General features: G+C 42.0%; 1 protein-coding gene across 6 annotated transcripts in view; it reads left to right on the forward strand.

The window, feature by feature from the left end:
- The window catches only part of ARNT2 (aryl hydrocarbon receptor nuclear translocator 2), a 142,972-nt gene that overhangs the window by 19,885 nt on the left and 98,366 nt on the right, over positions 1 to 24,721 (forward strand). For 3 of the 6 annotated variants that reach the window (XM_068275224.1, XM_068275223.1, XM_068275221.1), the window contains 2 exons: positions 2,845 to 2,956; positions 20,814 to 20,861. In XM_068275224.1, coding sequence (XP_068131325.1) covers positions 2,845 to 2,956; positions 20,814 to 20,861 — 160 coding nt within the window. Of the gene's footprint in view, positions 1 to 1,015; positions 1,083 to 2,844; positions 2,957 to 20,813; positions 20,862 to 24,721 lie in introns of all 6 variants that reach the window. The other 3 variants (XM_068275225.1, XM_068275226.1, XM_068275222.1) reach the window with 2 other exon arrangements.

The following is a 24,721-nucleotide window of genomic DNA, read 5'->3' on the forward strand; positions in this document are numbered from 1 at the left end:
TTCTGCCACGGGGACATTTTGCATATTGTGGTATTTATGATAATCAGGAGATGTTTGCTTGGGGCCTGGTCGGTAGTGGAAACTGATCCACTGCTGGCAAAAGTATTTCTGCTCCCCTCCTAAAATGGTGTTCAGGAAAGGGAAAAGTGTTAGAGATCAGTTAGTGAGGGCTGACCTCAAGGAACACAGGAATATTAGTACCACCTTCATCCCCTGCCGCAGGGGCACTTTTCCATGTATGAGTTGTCAAAATTGTTCTTCAATTATTCGGGATGACTATGTCACACATACAACAAAAGGGACAAGGATTAACATTAAGGGCAATTTCTCCTGTGCTACGACAAATGTCGTTTACCTGTTAAAGTGTCCCTGTGGAATGGGGTATGTGGGACAGACCACTAGAGATGTAAGGAGGAGGATAAATGAGCATAGGAGCAACATCAGGAATTATAAAAAGGAAGACAATGAGAAATGTAAGGAGAAATTTGAATCTCCCGTAGGTCGCCACTTCCATGAGTGTGGACACGCAGTGGGAGACTTGAGGTGGTGTGTACAGGAAAAAGTGTTCTCGCAGGAGGGTGTGGATCCCCAAATCTCCTTGCTATGCAGAGAGAGCAGATGGATAAATGATCTCGGTACTCTCACGCCAAATGGCATGAACGAGGCATATAATCTAAAATGTTTCTTGTGATGATATTATAATGTGGCTTGTCTCTTTAAGCTATGTGCCCGCCCTTGCATGGGTGTGTTTTAATTGTCTATATATGTGGTTGTTGCACAAGGATCCTGTAAGCACTTGAAAATGACCATCAGGTCGAAACGTTGTGCTTTTGCACTGTGGTATTCGCAAAATAAAATTGGCCAATTGGGCTAAAAATCTAGGTTGAGACCCAGTCTTCTTTCACTTTATAGTGTGATGTAACCCACGTGAGATTTCCAACTTTTGCCACCTATTAGTAAAGAAATTTGTTAAAACAATCCTATTCATATTTGTTGTATCACTTATGTTCTCCAGAGCTCTGAAACTTTTCAATCCTAATGCAATATTACATTTACTCTTGCTGCAGCTGTAATGAATAAAGGTATGTACACATTTTAGATATTTCTTGGTCAAAATGATTGTTTTAGTTCACCTCAGACAAAAATCTATTGTGTATTTAGGTATCTCTTGAGATTGTTGAGGAGGTTGTTATTAATTCATTATGCTGGGTCTTAAGAGACTGACCTCTAGTTCTAAAATGGGAGCGTCCTACTCCTCCTGCCCGTCTGCAATCCATAGAACAGTCTGCATGACCGAGAGCCTAGAAGGGTGTCTGTACAATGATTGTTTCCTAAACTGTAGCCTAAAACTATCAGGAACGATTGTTACAGGCAACAGAAATGTAGTGTAGCTTAAAGAGCACCTATTTTGTAAATAGGTGTAGCATGTCATGTAATGCTCCATGTCAGAGCTGCAAGGATCAACGGATCTCAACGACAGTAACTCACCCGCTCACCCGTAAATCTTTAGAGGGCTGAAACTCCTCCTCCCCATCGGCAATACTGCTCTGGTGTTTTTTCATGGAAAGTGTTCAGAACCTCTGTGGCTATTAGGAACACTTTGGGTTAAAAATGTCCACTGACATCTTGCCTAGGGAGGGGGAGGAGTTTCAGACCTCTGATTCACGGGCAAGCCGTTTTAAGAAAATATCTGGTCCTGTTTAAAGGTAATAATCGGTTCATTTTTAAAGGAATACTGTAAGGGTAATAGAAAAAATGAGTTTAAATTACCTGGGGCTTCTAATGGCCCCCCGCAGACGTCCTGTGCCCGCACCGGGACAATGCGACTCTCTGGTCCCCCATTGCGGCTCACTTCCGTAATCTGCAACTTTAATTTAGCAAGTCACTGCGCCTGCGCGGCCCTCATCCTACGTGTCCTCTCCGGCATTGACTTGCGACATTAAAGTCGCAAATTACGGAAGAGCCGCGACGGGGGACCAGTGAATCGCTTTTTGTCCTGGCGCGGGCACCGGACATCTGCTGGGGGTTGTTAGAAGTCCCAGGTCAGTTAAACTTGTTTTTTTTTTATTACCCTTACTGTACTCCTTTAGGCTCCCTGCACACTGCAAATACGTTTTGCTATTCCGATTTGCAATTCCGATTTTCCCTGAATACAATCTACAGAAAAACACAGCATGCAGTAACAATTAAGAATCGGAATCGGATGTAAAAACCGATTAAAAATTGGAATCGCTTGCAGTCTGCAGGGAACCTTAAGGTGACCCAATGTGGGTGTGATATGGAGGCTGCCATATTTATTTTCTCTTAAACAATGCAAGTCGCTTTGCTGTCCCCCTGATCCTCTGCCTCTAATACTTTTAGACATAGGGCCTGAACAAGCATACAGATCAGTTGCTCCGACTCAAATCTGACTAGATTAGTAGCATGCTGGTTTCAGGGTTGTGACTCAGACATTACTGATGATGGAATATCAACAGGACTGCCAGGCAACTGGTATTGTTTAAATGGATATAACTATGGCAACCTCCTTATCACTCTCACCTCAGGTTTAAGTCTGCACAGAGTATTGTTAAGCAGGCAAGTTGTTAAAGCCTATGGGCAGCTAATGAGCTGCTCACGGTGTAAGTGTCAGGTATAAATAAAAGGCACTGAAGCTAGATTAACTGGCGGTGACAGAGTAGGAATGGTGATAGCCTGCTCTACAACCATATAATCCTGTCTAATATTTGTAAAAGATTGAGTGGAGGTGTACAGGTGTAATAATGCATGTTCTAGTCATTTGTATTGCTGTAGATGAATGATGGTGACTGACAGCTCTATTGCTTGTCTGTGTTGGGTAAACAGAGATGAGCACGGACATTCCAGGATCAGTCACATTACCTGGCGCTCCAATGGCGGCTACTCAGGTGAGGATGACCGGCCCGATGCCAGCGCGAGGAGGAAAACGACGATCGGGGTAAGCCACCAATCTGGATTTGGACATTGGACAGTAAAAAAAAATCTTTTATATATGATTTATATTTATTTCTGTGTTGGACCTGTTATCAGAAAATTTATTCTACAACATTTTAAGTGTCAGGCAATATGGAATCCTGAAACCAATTATGAAGTAGAGTACATCCGGCACTGCATCAGGTGTATATTTATTGTGCAACAGGGACATATCACATATGGCAGTCAGCAGACTTGAGTACAACTTGCATGAACATACCGGTAAATCATAACGTGAGTGGGGTGGATGTGTTTGCAGCCTTTTTTTAGGCTTTATTTTTGTCATTTTCCAGCACCCACTGCCAACACATCCACCCCACTCAGTATGATTTATGTTCATGCAAGTTGTACTCATGTCTGCTGACTGTCATATGTGATATAGCTGTTGCATAAAAATACACCTGGTGCACTGCCGGACGTACTCTTTCCTGATTCTTGTTTGAGATTGTCTGCATTGCTGCTGCCTAGAGTAGGCAGTGGTGCGCATAGTGGGCGTGGCTTCCAACAGGGGATTCCTCACACTGTCTCCCGAGACACATAGTGCCAACGCTTTTCTCTTTTCTTTTACTGCTAAAATCAATTATATTACTCATGCAACGATCAAATACAAGTTTTGTTTAGAAAAAGTCAAGTAGATCAAAGTAAACATAGCTTTTAATTCTAATCACACATAAAACCAGTAAGTGGGAGAATCCAGTGAAAACCGAGGGAAAGGATCACATTACATATATTCCATTCACATGTGTAGAAGATGTCTGATGTGTTCTTCACGACCAAACAAGCTGCTTCATCAGAGACCGCTTTACAACCTATCAAAAAAAAAAAACTGCTATGAAATCATGGAACACATGGTCATATCTTCATGTAATCTTGTGATCGATCAGTCCTCTCGATTGCTGTTTTAATTGGTAATTGATCACATGGGAATGCCATAGCAACATACACTTGCATATGATAGCTCTTCCATCCAGTCTTTTGCTTGCAAATAACTTCCTGTATCATTGTGTTGATTGATCGTCCAAGCATAGGACACAAGATGATTGATCAGTATTTGTCAGCAGGTGTGATGGCTCAACAAACAGTTATTGGTAGTTTCTGATCAACGTGGAACAGAATTCACATCTGATTTGTAAGGTGCTCATACATTACTCAATTATGATTGAATCTGACAGACATTAAGGTTACAATGTGGTTGCCCGATTGTAATTTTGATCAGTTTGTGTCCAGAGTCGATCAAATATGTATAGCTCCAGATGGAAAAATCATGTTTGAATGGGAGCAATTGGGTGTGTGGCAGTAATTATGTTTTGGGACACCCAATGTAGTTTTGTGACACCCAACGAACCAACATCCGTTCACCCCCCATGTAAAGTGTGCTGCCCTGAGCTGTGAAGAGTGTTGCAGCGGAGCTTACACTCACCTATCTGCTGGAGCGCCTCCTGTTGTGTCTACTGTCCATTGCCACCAGGGTCACCTGTATCCTGTGACTCAACGGCATGTACTTGGTCACCAGATACAGGCATTCCGGCTGGGATGGAGAGAAGACACAGAAGGGGTGTGTCGGCGCTGCAACACTTACCACTGCCCGGGGCGAGCATATAGATGGGGGAGACCTGGGGGCCCAGCAGGCAGTGTGCGGCTCTACAGATCAGAGAGGGATCTGGTGGCCATCAAGAAGTGTAAGGGCACAATTAAAGTCTGCTGAGGACGCCGATAACAACTGCCTCATCTGATAATTTGCAGTGTGTATGGCAGCCCCTAACCGCCACCCAGCCAACGATCCGCCAGGCGAAACAACTCGGCCGAGCGACAGACCTTACCTTTGTGCTTGCCTTGCTTGCAGCATGATGTCACATCTGTGCTGCTCTGTTGGCCCTCCGCCTCTGTACAGCTTACTCTGGGTCTGTACAGCCTAGGCCCTGCAATGTCACCCAAGGTATCAGGTCCTGCCATCCGTCTGGTGATATCCATTGTGTTTATAGGCCTTTACATAGTGTGGTCATTTGATCAGATTGTTGATTAGATTGGAAGGGGATATAGGCTTGGAGGTACAGTAGCCCCACAATGCAGACGTCACAAGGTGCTTGTTTACTCCTTCAGACTCTTGAGTACACTGCAGAAACCCATAAATCTGAGGGCACTCTTCCTTAACAGTGTTCCTTGGTATTCTGGCTTTGCATGAATTCTCTGAAACAAGTTTGCTTTCTTAAAACAAAAAGTATTTGCAGTAATTCAGGTTGTAGTGAGCTCCAAGATGTCTCCCAGTGCATCACTGCTGAAATATGCAAATCACCCATTGTTGTCCCTGTGAGCTAAGCACACAGACTGCTTCGGATTGGTTAATTTTCATCAGTGCATCAACTTGCTGGGTAGTCTGTAAGCATGAATCCTCTGAGAAATCTTACTTACCCAGGTGGGTGTGGTGGTGGAGGGAACTTTCTATTGGTCTGAATGTATATACAGACACTGTTTGGTGCCTATTATAAGTCTCGTTACATACATAAGTCTGTCGCTGAAAATTATTGTGTGTGATTTCAGGTGGCAGTGTATCCAGCAGCTTGTGACAGTCATTGCTGGGCTGAATAATTGGCACTATGCTATGACAAGGGGGAAGGGAAAAGAAGCAGGGGAAAAAGTACAAGCTGTCAGCCAAAAATAACGAATCCAGCTGATTGCTATTCACCTGGGGTGTGTTGCATGCAGAAATTTGGAGATACCTGTACAGTCATCAGACTACCTACCAAAACGATTGCCAACAATCATTTCTGTCAGAGAGAAATGTAGTAGCAGACACACTGCAGATTTATTGCAGGAGTTCTGTAAGCGGTAACAAAGGAATGTTTTTCTTTAAAGGTTATTATGGTGTTGGTTATCTTTTAGAGCAGAGAGGACGTTCTGAGTTCAGGTGCGCTTTGAAGTGGATTTGTTTGACACAAGCTAAAAAAAACCCTCAAAGTTTCAAACCAAAATAAGGCCTCTTTTCTACGAACAGTTGAACTGTGTCCGCTCAGCAAGCAGTTAATAGGCAGCAGTGAGCGGTTACCAGGCAGCAGCAAACAGTTGCCAGGCAGCAGCAAGCAGTTGTGAGAGTTTGACAGTGTTTTCACTGCCTATCAATTGCTTGTGGGATCAGATTCACCTGCCAAAATTTACATTTCTGCCCATATAAATTTCTTCCACAGGTGGCTGAACTGCTCGCTCAGTGAACAGTTACTAGGCAGCAGCAAAGAGGTGTGAGAGTGTGACAGTCTTTTCACTGCTTATCACCTGGAAAAAGTTGTTTGGTTCAGACACCATTTTCTATACAGATAATTAATCAAGTTACCTATTTTATACAGCAAGTGTCTGACACACTGATGTTAATACCAGGCAAGAGATTGATTGAGGTTTCTTGAATTAATTTCAGATGATATACACACATGTGCTATGTCTAGAAGGAATTGCTCATTCACAAAGATGAATAACTAACTATAACAAGTAACTTGTCTATATATCTTATGTAAAGTTTAGATAGTTTACACAGCAAATCTAGCTGCAAACAGCTTAAATAGAATAGGATTATTTCTTCCTGTGATACAATGACAGCAGCCATGTTGTTTGTAAAGATTACCATGTTGGGAAAAAAAACCTAATCCCCCCTCCTCCTCCCTCCTCCCTTCTGCTTCTGAAATCTCTGGCTAGTAATACCTCCCCCTCCTCCTGCCCAGACTGAGCTCCCATGAGACCTTGCTACTGCCAAGGCTCTCTGAAAAACTGTGGGCGGGGCTTGTTTAGTTTATAGGGAATTAGAGTATTAAAACAAAAACAAAAAAGTATTTGGCTTGAGGAATGCCCTATAAACAATAGGAAAGGAACACAATTATGCAATGAGTAAAAGTTCATCTCTGATCCACTTTAATGTGATTTGACTTCTTAAAACAGAAGACATTTGCGATAATTCAGCTTTCTGTGAACATCTGTGGTTACCCACAATGCACTGCTACTGAATATGCAAATTATCTCTTTATGCCCCTTAAGCCAGGCTTACATCCAGAACCGCTGGTGTATAGCATGCATATAGCTTTACATTTTACAGAACCACATCAAACCAACATGCAGACAGCCTATTTCGGACTTTTGGTCCGCCTTCGTGCATGGCAAGGATTGATATGGCTCTATGGGATCAGGCTTTGACAAGTACAACAGAGAAACCAAGCAGCTTGGGGTGACCCAAAAGCACTAGGAATGTATCGGGGGCTAAAAGAGATCAAAAAGCCCTCCTACTATAAAGCAATGATAAGTGTGATTTGCCTTTGTCAGGCCTGTCTAGTCAATGACTACAATTCAGAGCGTATGCCAAAATGACTGACCCAGTGCCCAGCTCGTAACACCTGCGCAAACTCCTACCTAACACAATAATACAGTAACCCTGCAGGTAGATGTAGCATACAGTCTGATAGGTAGTACCGGTAATCCACCAAACAGAACCTGGTAATACTAAGTAAGCAATGGCACAGTAGATATATAATAGTCACCTGAGGCCTGGAGGATGAGGCTATCCAGATGAGGAAGTCAGATGACAGCAGTGTCAGGAGTTCCAGGTGAGTAGCAAGGCAGTCCAGGTATTACTTTCCAGAGATGGCGTAGTCAAGCAATCCGAGGACGGTCCAGGCAGTGTTCATGCAAATCCGTGTCCAAGCAGAAGGTCAAACCAGGCAGCAAGCAAACGTAGTCCAGATACAAGAGCAAGGTTGGCAACAGGTAATCCAGCAGAGATAAACGTAGTCAGGATACAAGGCAATAGTCAGCAACAGGAAATCAAGCAGAGGTTAAACGTGGTCAAGGTACAAAGCAATAATCAGCAACAGGAATCCAAGGTAGTGAGCGCATACCCAGCAACAAGCCAAAGCTAATGCTATAATGGGCGATGACTGGGGGACAAAAAGACACTGGGTTTAAATACAAGAGCTAACCTAACCAATCAACACAAACAGAATTGAAAACCAACCAATAATCATTCAGCGTGTCAGCTGACAGGCAGGGCACTCGTGAGCTACTGTTTACATCTGCGGAGCGTGTACTGGGAACGCGTCCTCCGCTTATCCAATGGCCTCTGAGAACCACCCTGCGTTCCACTGATGTCCCGAGACCAGGAAATCCGAGCTGCAGCCCGGGTCTCGGCATTATGCCGCCATACAAACACCGCAGACCTTACAGCCTTCTTTTTAAAAGGAAGCTGAATTGAGAGGAATATGGAGACTGCCATCGTCATTCTCTAATACAAAGTTGCCTGACTTCTGTGCTGATACTATACCACTTATGCTGGGAATACACGATGCATTTTTGAGGCAGATAGATGGTTCGATAAATAATTTCCAACATGTCCGATCTCACTTTCAATCATTTTTTACCTCTCAATTTCTGATAGAAGTAAATGGAAATTTATAAGAAAAGATAAGAGAAGCGAGTGAAAAAATGAATCGAAACACAATCGAGCGGCAAATCGACTGTAAAAAACGCATTGTGTATTCCCAGCATAATACTTTAAAGCAGAGTTACCCAATCCTGTCCTCGAGGCCCACAAACAGTGCATGTTTTGCAGTGAGCCACATACATTCACAGGTAAGGGTAATTGGTGTATCTGCTGAGTTGATGAACACTGCTATAACGTGTACCCGCGGTGACAAGTGACATGAGATAGACGTGTATGTTCAGTGCCATGCATACAAATAACTCAGCTATGTTCCTATTCTTCTTTTTCTGCCTGAAAGAGTTAAATGACAACTGTAATGAGAGGGGTGTGGAGGCTGCCATATTTATTTCCTTTTAAACAATACCAGTTCCCTGGCAACCCTGCTGGTCTATTTGGCTGCAGTAGAGTCTGAATCACAACAGAAACAAGCATGCAGTTAATCTTGTCAGATCTGACAATAATGTCAGAAACACCTGATATGCTGCATGCTTGTTCAGGGTCTATGGCTGTATTAGAGACAGAGGATCAGCAGGGCTGCCAGGCAACTGGTATTGCTTAAAATGAAATAAATATGGCAGCCTCCATTTACCTCTCGTTACAATTGTCCTTTAAACATGAGGTATGTGAGTTTCTCTCAGTACTTAACCTCTTGAGGACCATGGTGGTAAACCCCCCTAGTGACCAGCCTAATTTTACCATAATTGGCCACTGCAGCTTTAAGGCCAAGCTGCAGGGCCGTATACCTCTGCACACAAGTGATCCCCCCCCCCTTTTCTCCCCACCAACAGAGCTCTCTGTCGATGAGGTCTGATCGCCCCCCCTGTGTTTATTTTTTTTTTTATAAATATTTGTTTGTTTGTTTTTTAAATATTTTTTGCCATTTTCTTTTTTTTTAAATTCTAAATCCCCTCCCTCCCCCCAGCCGGCCAATCACGGCGATCGGCTGTCATAGGCTTCTGCCTATGAGAGCCGATCGCTCTCTTGTCCCCCATGGGGACAGCCGTGTCACACAGCTGTCCCCAGTGCAGCGCTGCTGCTGATCGCAGCGCTGCACATGTAAATACACGGCGGTTTCGCCGTGTAACAGTCTCCCGAGCGGCGATCGCCGCTCGGAGACTGAAGGCGGAGCTCAGCTCCGCCCACCAAGCGGGAGGCGCGATCTCCCGTAAACTGCTGCCCCAGGACTTTCCGCCAATTGGCGTTAGCTGGTCCTGGGGCTGCCACCGCGGCCACGCCTACTGGCGTGACGCGGGCGGCAAGCGGTTAAGGTGGCCACACACCATACAATTTTTTAAATATCTGTTCAATTCAAGAATAGCAATCAATTTTTCTGACTGATTGTAACAATTCAAAAATCTGACCAATGTACCACACACCTATGTTGAAATTTTCCCCAATCATGAAGAAAATAATTGAAAGCTCAGAAAAAATTGATTGGAACTGTACTTCAAGTAATTGACAATCCATCACACCATACAATTCTTGATTAAGTTGATCTGAAATTTCCAACATATCCAATCTCGAAAAAACGGGAAACCCGATCGGATTTCTCGATCGAAAACAAAGAAAAGCTCTCAATCGACAACCGATCGTAATTATCGTAATTATCACATTGGATCTTTTAATTTTATGGTATGTGGCCACCTTTAGTCATATTCCCCACTGATAAGGAATTCTAGCCATAAAAAGAGCTTCTGAGTGCAGGGGTGCTAAGTTGTATGCCCGAGCAATAAACCGTTAAAGTTGGGAGGTGCGGAACTGTAAAAAATGGCCTGGTCACCGGGGGTAGAAACCTCTGGTCCTCAAGTGGTTAAACGCATGTGTTTTTCCAATGCAATGTGGAATATTTTGAAACAAAAAGCTCATTTTTTCACCCCCGCATGCGAAACCGCTTTCATCTGTGGACCAACCCACTGGCTATTGCTTTGACTTGAATTCTTGCGCTTTCACATGCAATTTGTAATTTTATGCTGGAAGGAATCAGTTTTTAAAATGTGCATAAATCGCATACTAAAACACATTCTTACGCAGGGCCCATAGAAATACATTACGTGTGTTTTCACATTACACAGAGGCGTATCTAGAGGGGTGCAGGCATGGCTCATGCCATAGGCGCTACAGAAACATGGGCTGCGTCGCCATGCCTGCCCCTGTGTCTCCCCATAACTCAGATCAGATTAATTCTGTAATATAGGGAACATGGCTACTTAATTTATGTATGTAGAGCTTTCTTGGCTTAGTGTTAGAAAAGAGGACAGAGAGGGAATAAGAGGAAAAAAGTAACTTCAGCAATATCCTGAGCCAAAACACAGCAACCATAACACACGTACGCAGGAATGGAGGCTGTTTTTAGAGGGGAAGAGGGCTCTGACTGGGGGGTGGGAGGGGGCGCAATTTCAGTGTTTACCATGGCATAGGCTCTATATTACCCAGATACGCCCCTGACATTACATGTAATTGTACACAATTTTTAGCAGGTGGGGTCCAGCTTATAACATGGGGCTGCTTGTGTGTAAGAGAACTGATTTGCTGTGATAAGTTACGCGCTACTCCATGAATTTTCATGCACACCAGCATAACTACTAAAATGCATAGCGGCGTCTGTAAGAATCCGATTGCAGCTCTAATTACTAAAGGAGCATCATCCTGAGAGCCAGCGGCTGGGAGCTGTCAAGACTGGAACTACTTCTGTGTACTTAGAGACTGTTTCCCTGGTAGAGAATTCTTTATAAGTCTTATGAACTTGAACTTTCATACCACCTGTAGCTCTAAAATGGCATTCAGACTGAGGCACATTTACGAGTATAAGGCATTGTATTACCAAGTGTGACCACTTGATGGCACATGTAGACCTCTTTGTCAGTAAATCAGTTCAGATATTTATTTTTGCAATAGTAAAGCTGGTATCCTCCCTTACAATGATTACAAAGGAAATTGAATCAAGAAATGAAAAGTTTAACAGAAAAAACAAATGCACTAGAATGTGAATAAAATCATAATGAACGATGAAAAAAGGAAGGGAGAAACCACTGAAATGGGAAAGCGCTGACTGCATCAAGTATCTATTTTTAATCACGAGATCCATACAAAACTTGCATTGTTGTTGATGAGGCCTCAGCATAGGTTTGCGTTCTTCTGGATTGGGCAGAAGGCAAGAAAAATCAGAAATTGATTAGCAAAGTAGAAAAATGTTTCACAAAACTGTGATGACCTTACAAAATGCTTAAAACAAACTTGAACTAACCTTTCCCCCACTTAATGTCATCTTCACCTCATCTTCATATTTAACATATTCTACTTGCTTAAATAATATTGTTTTGCTAGATAGGTCTGTACAAGGAAAAAAATCTGCATGAGATGAGCACACAAAAGGCATGTGTGTAATTTGAGACACACACACAGAGTAGTGAATGCAATTGAGCAGGGAGAGGTTGTGTGTGTGTGTGTGTGTGTGGGGGGGGGGGGGGGGGGGGGAAGTTCCAGTTGGAGAAGAGTCACATGGTTTCAAAGTTGGGGATCTCTATAGTTAAATCTGGATGGGGGTACAGTGTTAGGTGAGTTTATTGGAGAGAGGAGAAGGAAAAAAACTGTATTTTTTAACTTGGACATTAAGGTCCATTGTTATTTGTCCTGTCATCAGTTCAGATATTTATTTTTGCAATAGTAAAATATCTGAAAGATTGTAATATTAGCCTGTCCATCACAGGGCTATTATATAGGTAGTCCATTTTGAAAGCAGTGTCTCAGGATGGTGCGAAGTCAGCTTAATACAGTGGGATGCAAAAGTTTGGCCAACCTTGTTAATTGTCATGATTTTCCTGTATAAATCGTTAGTTGTTACGCTAACAAATGTCAGTTAAATATATCATATAGGAGATACACACAGTGATATTTGAGAAGTGAAATTAAGTTTATTGGGTTTGCAGAAAGTGTGCAATAATTGTTTAAATAAAATTAGGCAGGTGCATACATTTGGGCACTGTTGTCATTTTATTGAGTCCAAAACCTTTAGAACTAATTATTGGAACTCAAATTGGATTGGTAAGCTCAGTGACCCCTGACCTACATACACAGGTGAATCCAATTATGAGAAACAGTATTGTAAGTTTCCCTCCTTTTCATTTTCTCTGTAGAGTAGCAACATAGGGGTCTCAAAACAACTCTCAAATGACCTGAAGACAAAGGTTGTTCTCCATCATGGTTTAGGGGAAGGATACAGAAAGCTGTCTCAGAGATTTCAGCTGTCTGTTTCCACAGTTAGGAACATATTGAGGAAATTGAAGACCACAAGCTAAGTTCAAGTTAAGGCTTGAAGTGGCAGACCAAGAAAAATCTCGGATAAACAGAAGCGACGAATTGATAGAAAAGAGTCAACCCACAGACCAGCACCAAAAACCTACAACATCATCTTGCTGCAGATGGAATCACTGTACATCGTTCAACCATTGGGTGCACTTTACACAAGTAGATGCTGTATGCGAGAGTGATGCAGAGAGAAGCCTTTTCTCCACTCACAGCACCAACAAAGCCTCTTGAGTTATGCTAAAGCACATTTGGACAAGCCAGCTTCATTTTGGAATAAGGTGCTGTGCACTGATGAAGCTAAAATTGAGTTATTTGGGCATAACAAGAGGCATTATGCATGGAGGAGAAACAACGCAGCATTCCAAGAAAAACACCTGCTACATACAGTAAAATATGGTGGTGGTTCCATCGTGCTGTGGGGCTGTGTGGCCAGTGCAGAGACTGGGAATCTTGTCAAATTTGAGGGACGCATGGATTCCACCCAGTATCAGCAAATTCTGGAGACCCATGTCCAGGAATCAGTGACAAAGCTGATCCAGTGGGCCTGGATCTTTCAACAACTCAACGACCCTAAACACTGCTCAAAATCCACTACGGCATTCATGCAGAGGAACAAATACAACGTTCTGAAATGGACATCTCAGTCTCCACACCTGAACATAATTGAAAATCTGTGGCGTGAGTTAAAGAGAGCTGTTTTGTAAAGAGGAATGGTCCAAAATACCTTCAGCCAGAATCCTGACTCTCATTGGAACCTACAGGAAGGGTTTAGAGGCTGTAATTTCTGCAAAAGGAGGATATAGTAAAAATGTATTTCTTTTTTGTGGTGCCCAAATTTTTGCACCTGCCTAATTTTGTTTAAACAATTATTGCACGCTTTCTGTAAACCCAATAAACTTCATATCACTGTGTGTGTCTCCTATATGATATATTTAACTGACAATTTTTATCGTAACAACCAACGATTTATACAGGAAAATCATGATGATTAACAAGGTTGCCCAAACGTTCGCATCCCATTGTATTTGTGTTAATTTTCAGGGACTGCAATTCTGCAGGGCTTGCACTACCTCTTAGCTGCTGCTAACTGCTTGAGGTCATAGTGATTGTATGGTGTGTACACAACACTATCAGCTGTTCCCTGCACTGTGGGAGCTCAGACTATTTACCACCTGACTGATATTGCATGGAACGGTTTTCAGTCTTTGGTTGCCAAACAACTGATGGGTTTGACACTTGGATGTGTGCTTTCTGGACATGAAGCAGTACGAATACATCAACTACAATTGAAACAGAAACTTTTCTGCAAATTATTTGTTGGTTTTGGAACATAGTGGTTAGCATTCTCGCCTTACAGCACTGGACCCCCAGTTTGAATCTTAGCCAGGGCACTATCTGCATGAAGTTTGTATGTTTTCCCATCGTCTGTGTTTGTTACCACTGGTCACTCCGGGTTTCCTCCCACATCCCAAAAATATCTAAGTAAGTTAATTAGCTTCCATCTGAATTGATCTTAGTCTACGAACAACATATGACTATGTTTGGGATTAGACTGTGAGCTCCTCTGAGGGCCAGCTAGTGACAATAGCTTATGCAGTCTGTAAAGTGCTGCAGAATACAGATGATGCCTGCACTATAAAAATACTAAATAATAATAAGGGATTTTAATACAAAAAAAAAATGTTGACCTTGTATCTAATATCCCCTTATGCCGTTTGTGTAATTTGAAGCCTGTACCACTAGATGTCACCAATTCACCAAGTTTTTTTGCCTGCCAACATTCATTTTACTTCAAGCCTATACTAAATGATGCTAAAGGTGCATGTTCTGGTGCTGTCATCCTGCCCCTGGTACCTTGGTTGACTCAGTCCTTGAACACTTCAGCAACAAGTTCCATATTTCCATCATCAAGTTCACTTTAAACATCTACCAACTACAGTGTGGGTCCAATGCACCACAGTTAGTGCTGTATATAGTAATTATGTAGTTACGTGACTGTTTACCAAGTCTAATTAGCTCATAGCAGCAGGCATGCCACACATTTCCCCGTGAGTATATAGTGTATGGAAACAGCAGCATCTGCAGTTGTGTGACAAAGATAAATGGTCATTAGACACTAGACATAAGGATGCTTTTCAACCTTTTTTCCAAACCAGGACTGGCTGGTTTTCACAGGTTAAGACTGACTTGTATGTACAAGCGTTGACCCAAGTCATTGCATGTATAACAGGATGACAAAAATGTATATGCTGACCACGGCATTTTACCTCCTTACTTGTTTGTCAAAACCGTGTGGAAATGAAATAGATCCAAACATGATAATCTCAGTAGGATGACATAGCGATTTATAACTGTAGCTGGAAACCTAGAGCAAATAATCATAAATTCATTTGATTTTATTATTATTACTATTCTTATAACTATTACTATTCTTATAACTGGAATGTGATTGGTTGGTATTAGTTGTTGCATATTACTGATTACTACTTTTTGCTCTAACATTTTAAAACCGTTTTATCAGAACAGTCAGCTCTGCATTTTAATTTCAAAATATATCCTGTCATCAAGAGAATATAATATTCTATCTGTCCAAGCGCAAATCACAACCATATACGTCATTCAAGAACCATCTATATCTATATATATATATATATATATATATATATATATATATATATATATATATATATATATATATATATATATGCAATAATTCCACATTTTAATTTGACTACTTGAGTTTCTCTTATTATTTAGTTGCTATAGGAAATATCAGGACCACCACCAGGGCACCCTTCGGGGAACAAAGTCACCAGATAGGGATGGCCACTGTTAGACTGGTCAATTTCGCTTTATGCCGGGACACCTCTGCTCATCAGTCCCTCTGACCTCTTATGTGTGTCAAGATAACCTCAAATGCAAAAAGCTCCCATAGCGTCATACCGAAAAAGCATAAAACCTTTATTAAATAAAAATACATTCACATGCTTCACCAGGATAACAATGGCTTAGAGTAATTTTGTCCGGGCTCTCCCCCGTTGCCTCTGGTCAAGGCTGTGCCCCTGGCTTTATCAGCATCTCTCACACATCGCTCCTTGCCACGCGCTCTCTGCTGCTTCCTGGTGTGTCTAGTTTCCACCCTAGCACTATTATTTCTCTATATTAAGAGAATGTAAAGCTCTGCTGACAATCCTGAGAACAGCTGCTTGTGATCCGCCATGTCTCTGTAGTTTTAGCTGTGCAGTTCTGACTGCACCTTTTCGGCACGACAGATTTTGACATTGCACCACGTTTTGACTAAGCCCACATTTGAACTGTGTCTAACTCTAATTTTCTCTGGTTTTGTTTAACCCTGCTATGTGCCTTATCTTCTCTTAATTTTCTTAACTCCAACCTATATTACTACAGTATCTAGTCGTAAGAGGGTTCCCGAAGTAGACACGCTATGTACTTGGTGACAATACCCAGAAACCTCCTGATCCTGCTTCTTCATCTTATTAGTATGGAGGCATAATCTGTTTTTTTCAAAGTCTACTTAAACCCATCTACAATAAGTAAGGAAAACCAGAGAGCACATCAAAAAGTTCTATCTATAATAGTATATATACAAATGTGCGTATCTAGAGAAAAAAACGTAATGTGTACCTCAAGAAGAAGAAAGATCTCACAACACACCAATCTCAAACCCATGTGTCATATGGACTTCAGTCTAGATGATGTAGCTAAGTTCTCCCAGATGCACCAATTTTAGGGATGCTAGACCACGCCCACCACCCCCTTAGTGCTCTGTACTCTTAAGGGCCTATTTCCACTACATGCGAATTCTGGATGCAGAAAACTGACTCCAATGAATGCCTATGGCAAATCTGCATCAGAAAAATTGCGTTTAGTGGAAACAGGCCCATTGCATTCATTGGAGTACGTTTTTCTGCATCCAGAATCCGCGTGTAGTGGAAACAGTCCCTAACACTGACCCCTAATATGGAAGTGGAGTAGCAAGGGGACGATTGTCCTGGGACTGATGTCACTGTTGAGTGTATCTGAGGAGGGGTTAGCATCCAGGTTGAAGTCTGTATGACAGGCTGGACGGGCCCGAGCACACTAATGCAGTTGTGTCCGCTTTTCAGTAACACATCACTGTTACAGATGCTGAAAAGCAGACCGAACTGTGTCAGTGGACTCAGGCCTGAAACAACAGATTATGCCACTATACAAATACGAAAAGAGGCAGGGTCAGGAGGTTTTTGAGCGCTGTTACCAATGTACAGAATGAAATCTTCTAATAACTTTATGGCCACTTCAGGTCCACTTTACGCTCTACCTATCACACCAGTACTGTTACATGCAAAGGCTACCTAAAATCTTCTGTGCTTTCAAAACAGCCCACTTGTAAATGTATTATTCATGCTTGGTACCCTGTCCAAGCAGTGGGGTAGCAATAGGGGATGAAGAGGTTGCGACAGCACTTGGGCCAGAGGGGCCCCAAGGGGTCCTCCCTCAGCCACTTTATTAGCTCTCAATTAGTCCTGTGCTGGTATTAATCACTTCTATAAATGCCTTGATTAGTAGTAATCATTAACTGTTCCCCATCCTCTTCTTACATCTATGATACCGCAGTTGTCCTTGGCCGTATCAATTGGCCGCCCATTGTAAAACCTGCACCGTGCCCATAGCTCCTTAGCTACGCTACTGTGTGCAAGTGTACCAGCCATTGCATTGTTTGCATTCCACATATGGAAACATAGCTGGTCTGAGATTAAACTGTTCTGCCAAAAACCAGTCTGACTTCAGTATATTTCTAGCACTGGCAAAAATTTAAGAAAAAAATAAATTCTCATGGTGTTGCTGTAAACAGATATTTCCATAATCCAGCCAAACTAAATTATGTACATCTGTTTTCCATAACTAGCCACCTTATTGGTCCTTCCTGGTTATGGCATATTTTCATAGAGTTTACCTGTTCATTCTCAGAGCAGTGTTACATTGTGTCACGTCAGCCTTTAGTTTCCATTTTCAGTTGGGCTATGAAAACACCATAGTGCACCTTTTGCTCAGCACTGTATGTTATTGCACATCGTATCTGGAGGTAGTTTATTATTGTACTACGTTTCATAGTTTGATGTTTTGGTTCAGACTGGATCAGGTTAGAGAACAGTCCATTCCTCACTGAAGTGGCATGCTCTGAGGGTTGCCTACAGATTTTTTCTTTATTTTGTGGTTTTCCAGGTTTGGGGTGGTTCCTACTTGGCAACTTTCAACCTAGCTTTATTTTGAAGCTTGTTAAAAGTTATTCTCTGTCTATTTGTGCCGCCATTCACCACATTTTCCCATCTGTACAGGCCCATGCCCTTAGATGACAGCCTGAAGGGTGTGGAAAGCTCAACTGGCAGCCTGGCTTAACACACCTAACAAAACATAGGGCATATCTGGAAGGTGGTGTGCACGATTAGATTATTTTATATAAGAGCTGGCAGAGCCATGATTGTGTTCTACAGTCAGGGACGAATGCTGGGATCAAGCAAGTATTGTGCTTGCTGGTGGTTGCTGAGTAGGATGTGAGCTGTCAGACACTTTTTTAACCTTGAAAGATTCATTTGGGAATGAAGATCTCTCCTCCCTTCCGTATGAGTGAGGAATCGCCCCGTTATCAGTGGGAAGAGAGGCGTGTGTTTATTTAAGTGAGCCAGTGCCTCACATCTCCGCTTTGTTTCCTGTTTTCTGGAGCAAGATGATGGGAAAAGGCCTAGCACTGCTATTCAGCGGCTTCCTACAGGATTATTGAAGTGTTCTCAGGCACATGATATCAGAGTTCCTTATTCCTAGAGCTCTGTATCATGCATTGTCACCAGTGAAAGTTTTCATAAATAATTAGAGTATCTGACAGTGGGCAACTTTTTTGCAGGCTAGTAATGCCAGACACAGCCAGGCAATATGTATTGTTTAGAAGGAAATAAGTATGGTGGCTTTCATACAGGGCTGTGGAGTCGGTGTTAGATCAGTTTATGGGTACCAGGAGTTGGAATCAGGAAAAAAATGCACCAACTCCAACTCCTAATAAATTTAAACTGTAATTAAAAGAGAAAATATGATAAAATGTTCTGTTTCTCAGATAATAGTCATAAATAACATATATACTGTACAGTTATAGCAATGCTCAGTCCACAAAAATGAAAAAAAAAGAATAAAGCCTGATGTGTAGTAGTCACTAGTAGGAATGGTCAATGAGATGCAAACAGTTCTGCGCTGATGCAAGTTTATGCAAATTTTGTATGCAAATGTATGCAATTTTTTGCAAGGTGGAAGGGCTACACACTGAACCTGGCTGATATGGGGTTCAGGGGAAACTTATTATACAGACGACATGCCGGAGCATTCACTTTAGCAATGGCAGGCCAGCAGGGCCGGATTTACCATGAGGCACTGTAGGCGTGTGCCTACAGGCGCCTGATATTGGAAAGGCATCTCTCTCCCCTCCCCAAGCGCCTCCTTCCCTATGCAGAGCCCTGATGAGAGTCTAAATGAGAGGTTACTCACCCTGCTCTCTGCATTCCACTGATGAGAGCTTACTTTAGCCAGGGGTACCTGTAGCTACCTAATACTGAGGTTCCTATAGCTACCTAATACGTAGGGGCACCTCTAACTACTACTTATTGAGGGTACTTCTGGCTACCTAATGATAAGGGGCACCTGTAGCTACCTATGACGGGCAAGGGAAGTAAGAGAGAAGTGACTGCTGGGACAACCGGCACTATTGTGGTGCAGTATAGGTGGGGGTTTGTAGGTTCATGAAGGGGGGGGCAAAGTCTAAGGTGCCAGGACATATGTGCCTATAGGCTCTTGTGAGGTAAATACGGGCCTGCAGGCCGGGAGGGCTGACAGGGTAGAGTGTCAGCTTCCTGGCCAGGAGTTTTTTGTTCCCAAAAGTGGATGCCATCTTAAAATATAGCTTTAAAATGTCTATTCAAGGAGCAGTCAGAGTTTGAGTCAGATGAGCTTTGTACCTACTCCACAACCCTGCTTTCATATCACTCTCACTATTTTCTGTTCCGTCTTCACATCTCTGTTTCATCTGCTTTCTCATGAACTGTGACGCTATGTGAAGATTTAGTTGCCCATATGCAAGTAACTTTTTCTCCTAAGTTTTCTCCTAGGTGATATTTACAAACTTGTCAATAAAATACCTTTTAAACCACCAGCAAGCAAGAAAATACTCAGAATAATTTTGATAGTACTTCTTCACCGACTTTTTGGTACTTTTTCAATTGCAAAGTATTGAAAAGTTATTTTAAAAAATCCTAAAAATTATCTCTAAGAAGAAAACTCAGGAGAAAAAGTTAATTGCATATGGGCCAGTGGCGCTTAATCAATTCAGTTTTTCAACCAAGTTTCCCCCTAGATGATATTATCACACCTAATGAATACAATGCCTTTTTAAAGGGAACCTGAGGTGAGAGGGATATGAGTCATCCATATTTATTTCTTTGTAAACAATGACAGTTGCCTGACTGCCCTATTAATCTTCTGGCATAAGTGGTGTCTAAATTGAAACCCTGGAACAAGCATATGGCTAATCCAGTAAAAGCTGAGTCAGAGTAACTGTTTTGCATATGCTTGTTCAGGGTCTATGGCTCAGGAGGACTGCCAGGCAACTGGTATTAATTAAAAGGAAATACATATGGCAGCCTCCATATCACTTTCACCTTCAGTACCATTTAAGCCGCCATAAGCAAGAAAATATTAAGAATAATTTAGACCATGCTTTTTCACCTACTTTTTGATACTTTTTTAATTGCAGAGTGTTGAAGGGTTATTTTAAACAGAAGATGATGAAAAATGATATCCTAGGAGAAAACAGAATAAGTGAATTGAATATGGGCTTGTGACCCTTATACAATTCAATTTTTCTCCTAGGAGATCTTCCTCTGGATTTAAGAATTATTGTTCTTAACAGTGCATCCTAATTGCTGTCATATAGTTTCCAGGGGCTACTGCTACTGTAGGAAGTTGTAAAAGTACAATGTGAGTGACTTAGTTGTCCATCTTACACATGTCTTGATTTTACTAGAATGGAGTTTGATGATGAAGATGGAGAGGGACCCAGCAAATTTTCAAGGTCAGTACTTAATTAGCTTCTGCTCTGTGATTTTTTTGATTAACACAAACATTAGGTGTTCTCTAATACCGTATTCTCCTCTGCCATATACAGGTATGGTTGCAAGATGCAGGTTCTAAAGTATAAGGTAGGAGATTACTTCAAATTCCTGGTCCTCACCCACTCAGCAGGTTTTTGGTGCCTGTTGAGGGAGCTCGTGTTTTTATATCCAGGTTGGAGGATAAGAGTGACCCATTGGAAGGAACCCAGTTATGCAGGTATGACGGACTGCATATGCTCGTCCACCTAATGTGTATCCTCACAGCAATGACAGACAGTGGGCCATATGCAATTCACTTTTTCACCTGAGTTTTCTCCTGGGAGATATTTTTTCATTTTAAAATAACTTTCCAGCACTTTCCAACTAAAAACGTACCAAAAAGTAGCTGAAAAAGTAATATCTAAATTATTTTGAGTATCTTCTTGCGTTCTGGTGGCTTAAAGGGACTCCGAGCTCTAATTAAAATCAAAATCTGAACTTGGGGCTTTCTCCAGCCCACCGTAGGTCGGGAGGTCCCTCAATGTCCATCTGGCTCTTCTCCCAGGGCCTGGTCAGAAATGGCTCCCGGCGACACTGGGCCCGAGTGTCGGGTTCCTCTTCCTGAAAGCTGACGTCAGTCGTCACCACACGGCCGCCTCGCGTCATCACGGCGGCCGGCGTGACAGTACGGCGCATGCACGATTAAACCGTGCATGCGCAGTACTGTCACGCCGGCCGCCGTGATGACGCAAGGCGGCCGGCGTGGTGACGACTGACGTCAGCTTTCAGGAAGAGGAGGCCCAGTGTCGCCGGGAGCTGCCGGGGAGCCATTTCTGACCAGGCTTTGGGAGAAGAGCTAGATGGACGTCGAGGGACATCCCGACCTACGGTGGGCTGGAGAAAGCCCCGGTTAAGTTCAGATTTTGATTTTAATTAGAGCTCGGAGTCCCTTTAAAGGGCATTTTATTGACAAATTTAAAAATCTCACCTAGGTGAAAACTCAGGAGAAAAAGTTAATTGCATATTGGCCAGTGGCCCTTATTCAATTCAGCTTTTCTCACAAGTTTTCTCTTGGGAGATAATTTTTCATCTTTTATTTAAAATAACTTTTCAGCACTCTACAATTGAAAAAGTGCCAAGAAGAAGATAAAAAAAGTACCGTCAAAGTTATTCTGAGTATTTTATTGCCTGCTGGGGCCTTAAAGGGCATTTTATTGATAAGTTGTGAAACTATCACCTAGAAGAAAACTTAGGATACAAAGTGAATTGAATAAGGGCCAGTATATTATTTGCATTGTTAGCTTGTATTGTGTTTGTTGGAGACCCTGGCCTATATCCAATTCAATTTTCCTCCTAAGTTTTCTCTTAGGAGATAATTTTAAACTTCTCTTTAAAATAAAATTTTACAATTAAAAAAGTAGGCAAAAAAGTACTATTAAAATTTAAGTATTTTCTTGCTTGCTGGTGGTTTAAAAAGCAATTTATTTACAAGGTGTGAAAATATCACCTAGAAGAAAACGTGAATTGCATATGGGCCCATGACCTCATAATCAATAGGCTGAAGAAAAAGTTTTGTTTTCCTCCATACCAACACATCAGATGGTCCCCTTAGTTCACTGGTGGAAACATTAAAGGGACAAGTTTTTTACTATGGGTAAGAATCACAGTTTCTCCATCTGACGCACTGAATTTGGATGGCCCTTTCGTTCTATATAAAGTCAGGCAGACAATTTCAGCAAGAGACTGTTTTGAAGCATAGCGGTACTGATTGGAATCTCATCTGCAGATACAGTTATCTATCATACCTTTTCCATCTGTATTTTGACTTATCGTTATGCATACTTAACTTTAGCTTTTAATATTGCACCTACATCAGTTTTATCTGCGTAAACATTTTGTGGGCGGTGGTTCTAAATGGAGCGTGAAGCTGAGATTAAATGTTTTGGGGTGTACTGCCCTGGCTTGCAGTGTAGGAGTTGGATTCCACGGCTGTCAGTGTTAATTGCTGCAAAGATCTCCCAGCTTCCTTTACTGTCTTGCCCTGCATTCCACTGTCAGCCATAAATTTAACAAATTAATGTTCTGCAGGTCTTTCCACCTCTAGAAAGTGAAAGCAGGAATGCTCTGCAGAGCTCTGACATCCAGAAGATGGAGTATATCATGGCTGCCCGCCTGCACTGATGGATTGTTAGTGTTTGAACCATCCAGCTGTGTATACACTGTGCTCTCCTACACACTGCACTGATCCTCCTTCCACCTGTGAGCACCTCACTATCACTGCGAGCACTGCTTGGCTTCAGTCTGAAAGCAGCTCCTGACAGCATAGTGTGTAAAGGGAACTCTTCTTACTAATAGGCATCCACCTGCTGTCTTTTATTGCCTCCTGACAGCAAGTAGGATTGTGAGCCTTGTACACCTCTCATTATTTGCAATATTTACAAAACCAAATATATATATATAGAGAGAGAGAGCCCTTCTGCTGCAGTATTAGGACCCAATAGAAATCACAAAACACAGTCGCAATTGATTGATTGATTTTAGCCTCTTTTTCCAGAGCAATTCATGGTGATTTTAAAGTGCTTTTGAATTCAGTTCTAGCGATTTTTAGAGCAATTACGATTTCTTTTTTTTTTGTTTTTGTTCTGGGTAGTAAAATTGCTGCAAAATTGCTTTTGAACAGCAATTTATAATGGATCCTGTTCGGCAATTCCAAAGTGAGGCTGAAACAGCTCCTGTAGGTCCCCGCCCTAAGAAAATAAGAAAAAAATTTAACAATACAATAGACAAGCGTACAGTAAAACAAACTACACGCAAGTATGAGATCATGAAATGCAGAATGTAACTGCTTAGCATTGATGACGAGATCTGCATGACCTGTGTTCAGTCATGATGTCATTAATGGCCACTTTCCCACCACTTAGTGAGCAAATGTTTTCCTTGAATCCCCATTTCTGGTCTGTCTCGTGTAATCCCTGCATTAGCGTTGCTCCGTTCATTGGGCAGGCTGATGGTACTTTATGAGTGGCAGGAGCCTTATATATAACATTGGGTGCAATAAAGTGCAGATCCAAACAAAAGTCTTTTTCTAGTTGTGTGTCAAAGTGTAGAAGGTTTGGGTGACACTGGAACATAACTAAACACAATTGTATTTTTTATTTTGTCAATTTTAGAGAGATCTTTCACATTTGTTTGATAAGGCAGCATAAAAAAAAAGTTAAACATAACAAATTTAAACTTTCAGCATACAGGACAAAGAAAGAAATATTGCTTTGAAAGGAATGGCCTTTTAGGCTCGCCTTTGCCAATTAGGAGATACTGAAAGTGTCATGCGATGTGCATTATGATTTTGTAGATAGGCTTTCTGTCATCCGGCTTCTCCATCTTCCTGTTGCTGCTGTCCAGTGAAAAGATAAGCATAGAGGCTACAGTACAGGTACAGTCTTGTCACACACACTGCTGCTGCTGCTGTTCAGTAGTGATGGTCATGTCTGAGAGAACTCATGGAGAAGCATGTGATTTGTTTGATCAGCTGATAGATTTGCAACACTCTGATTTGCTGTGACCACATCCTGCTTAAGCACGTGATCATGACCAGCAAATCAGAGCTTTATAAATCTATCACCTGACCAAACTGATCACATGCTTCTCCATGAGTTCTCCTTCACATGACCATCACTACTGTTCAGTATTATTTTATACTCTGCTCTTTTAGCTTCTGGTATCATCTACATCAGGAACGTTGTATAGAGGTCTGCATCTGCAGAGAATGCATCTTAAGCCTCATACACACGCTCAACAACGGTCTTTTATGCAGCACAATTATCAAACAACTTTTGTTGTG

The sequence above is a fragment of the Hyperolius riggenbachi genome, chromosome 3, assembly GCF_040937935.1.
Source record: "Hyperolius riggenbachi isolate aHypRig1 chromosome 3, aHypRig1.pri, whole genome shotgun sequence".
Classification (NCBI taxonomy): Eukaryota; Metazoa; Chordata; class Amphibia; order Anura; family Hyperoliidae; genus Hyperolius; species Hyperolius riggenbachi.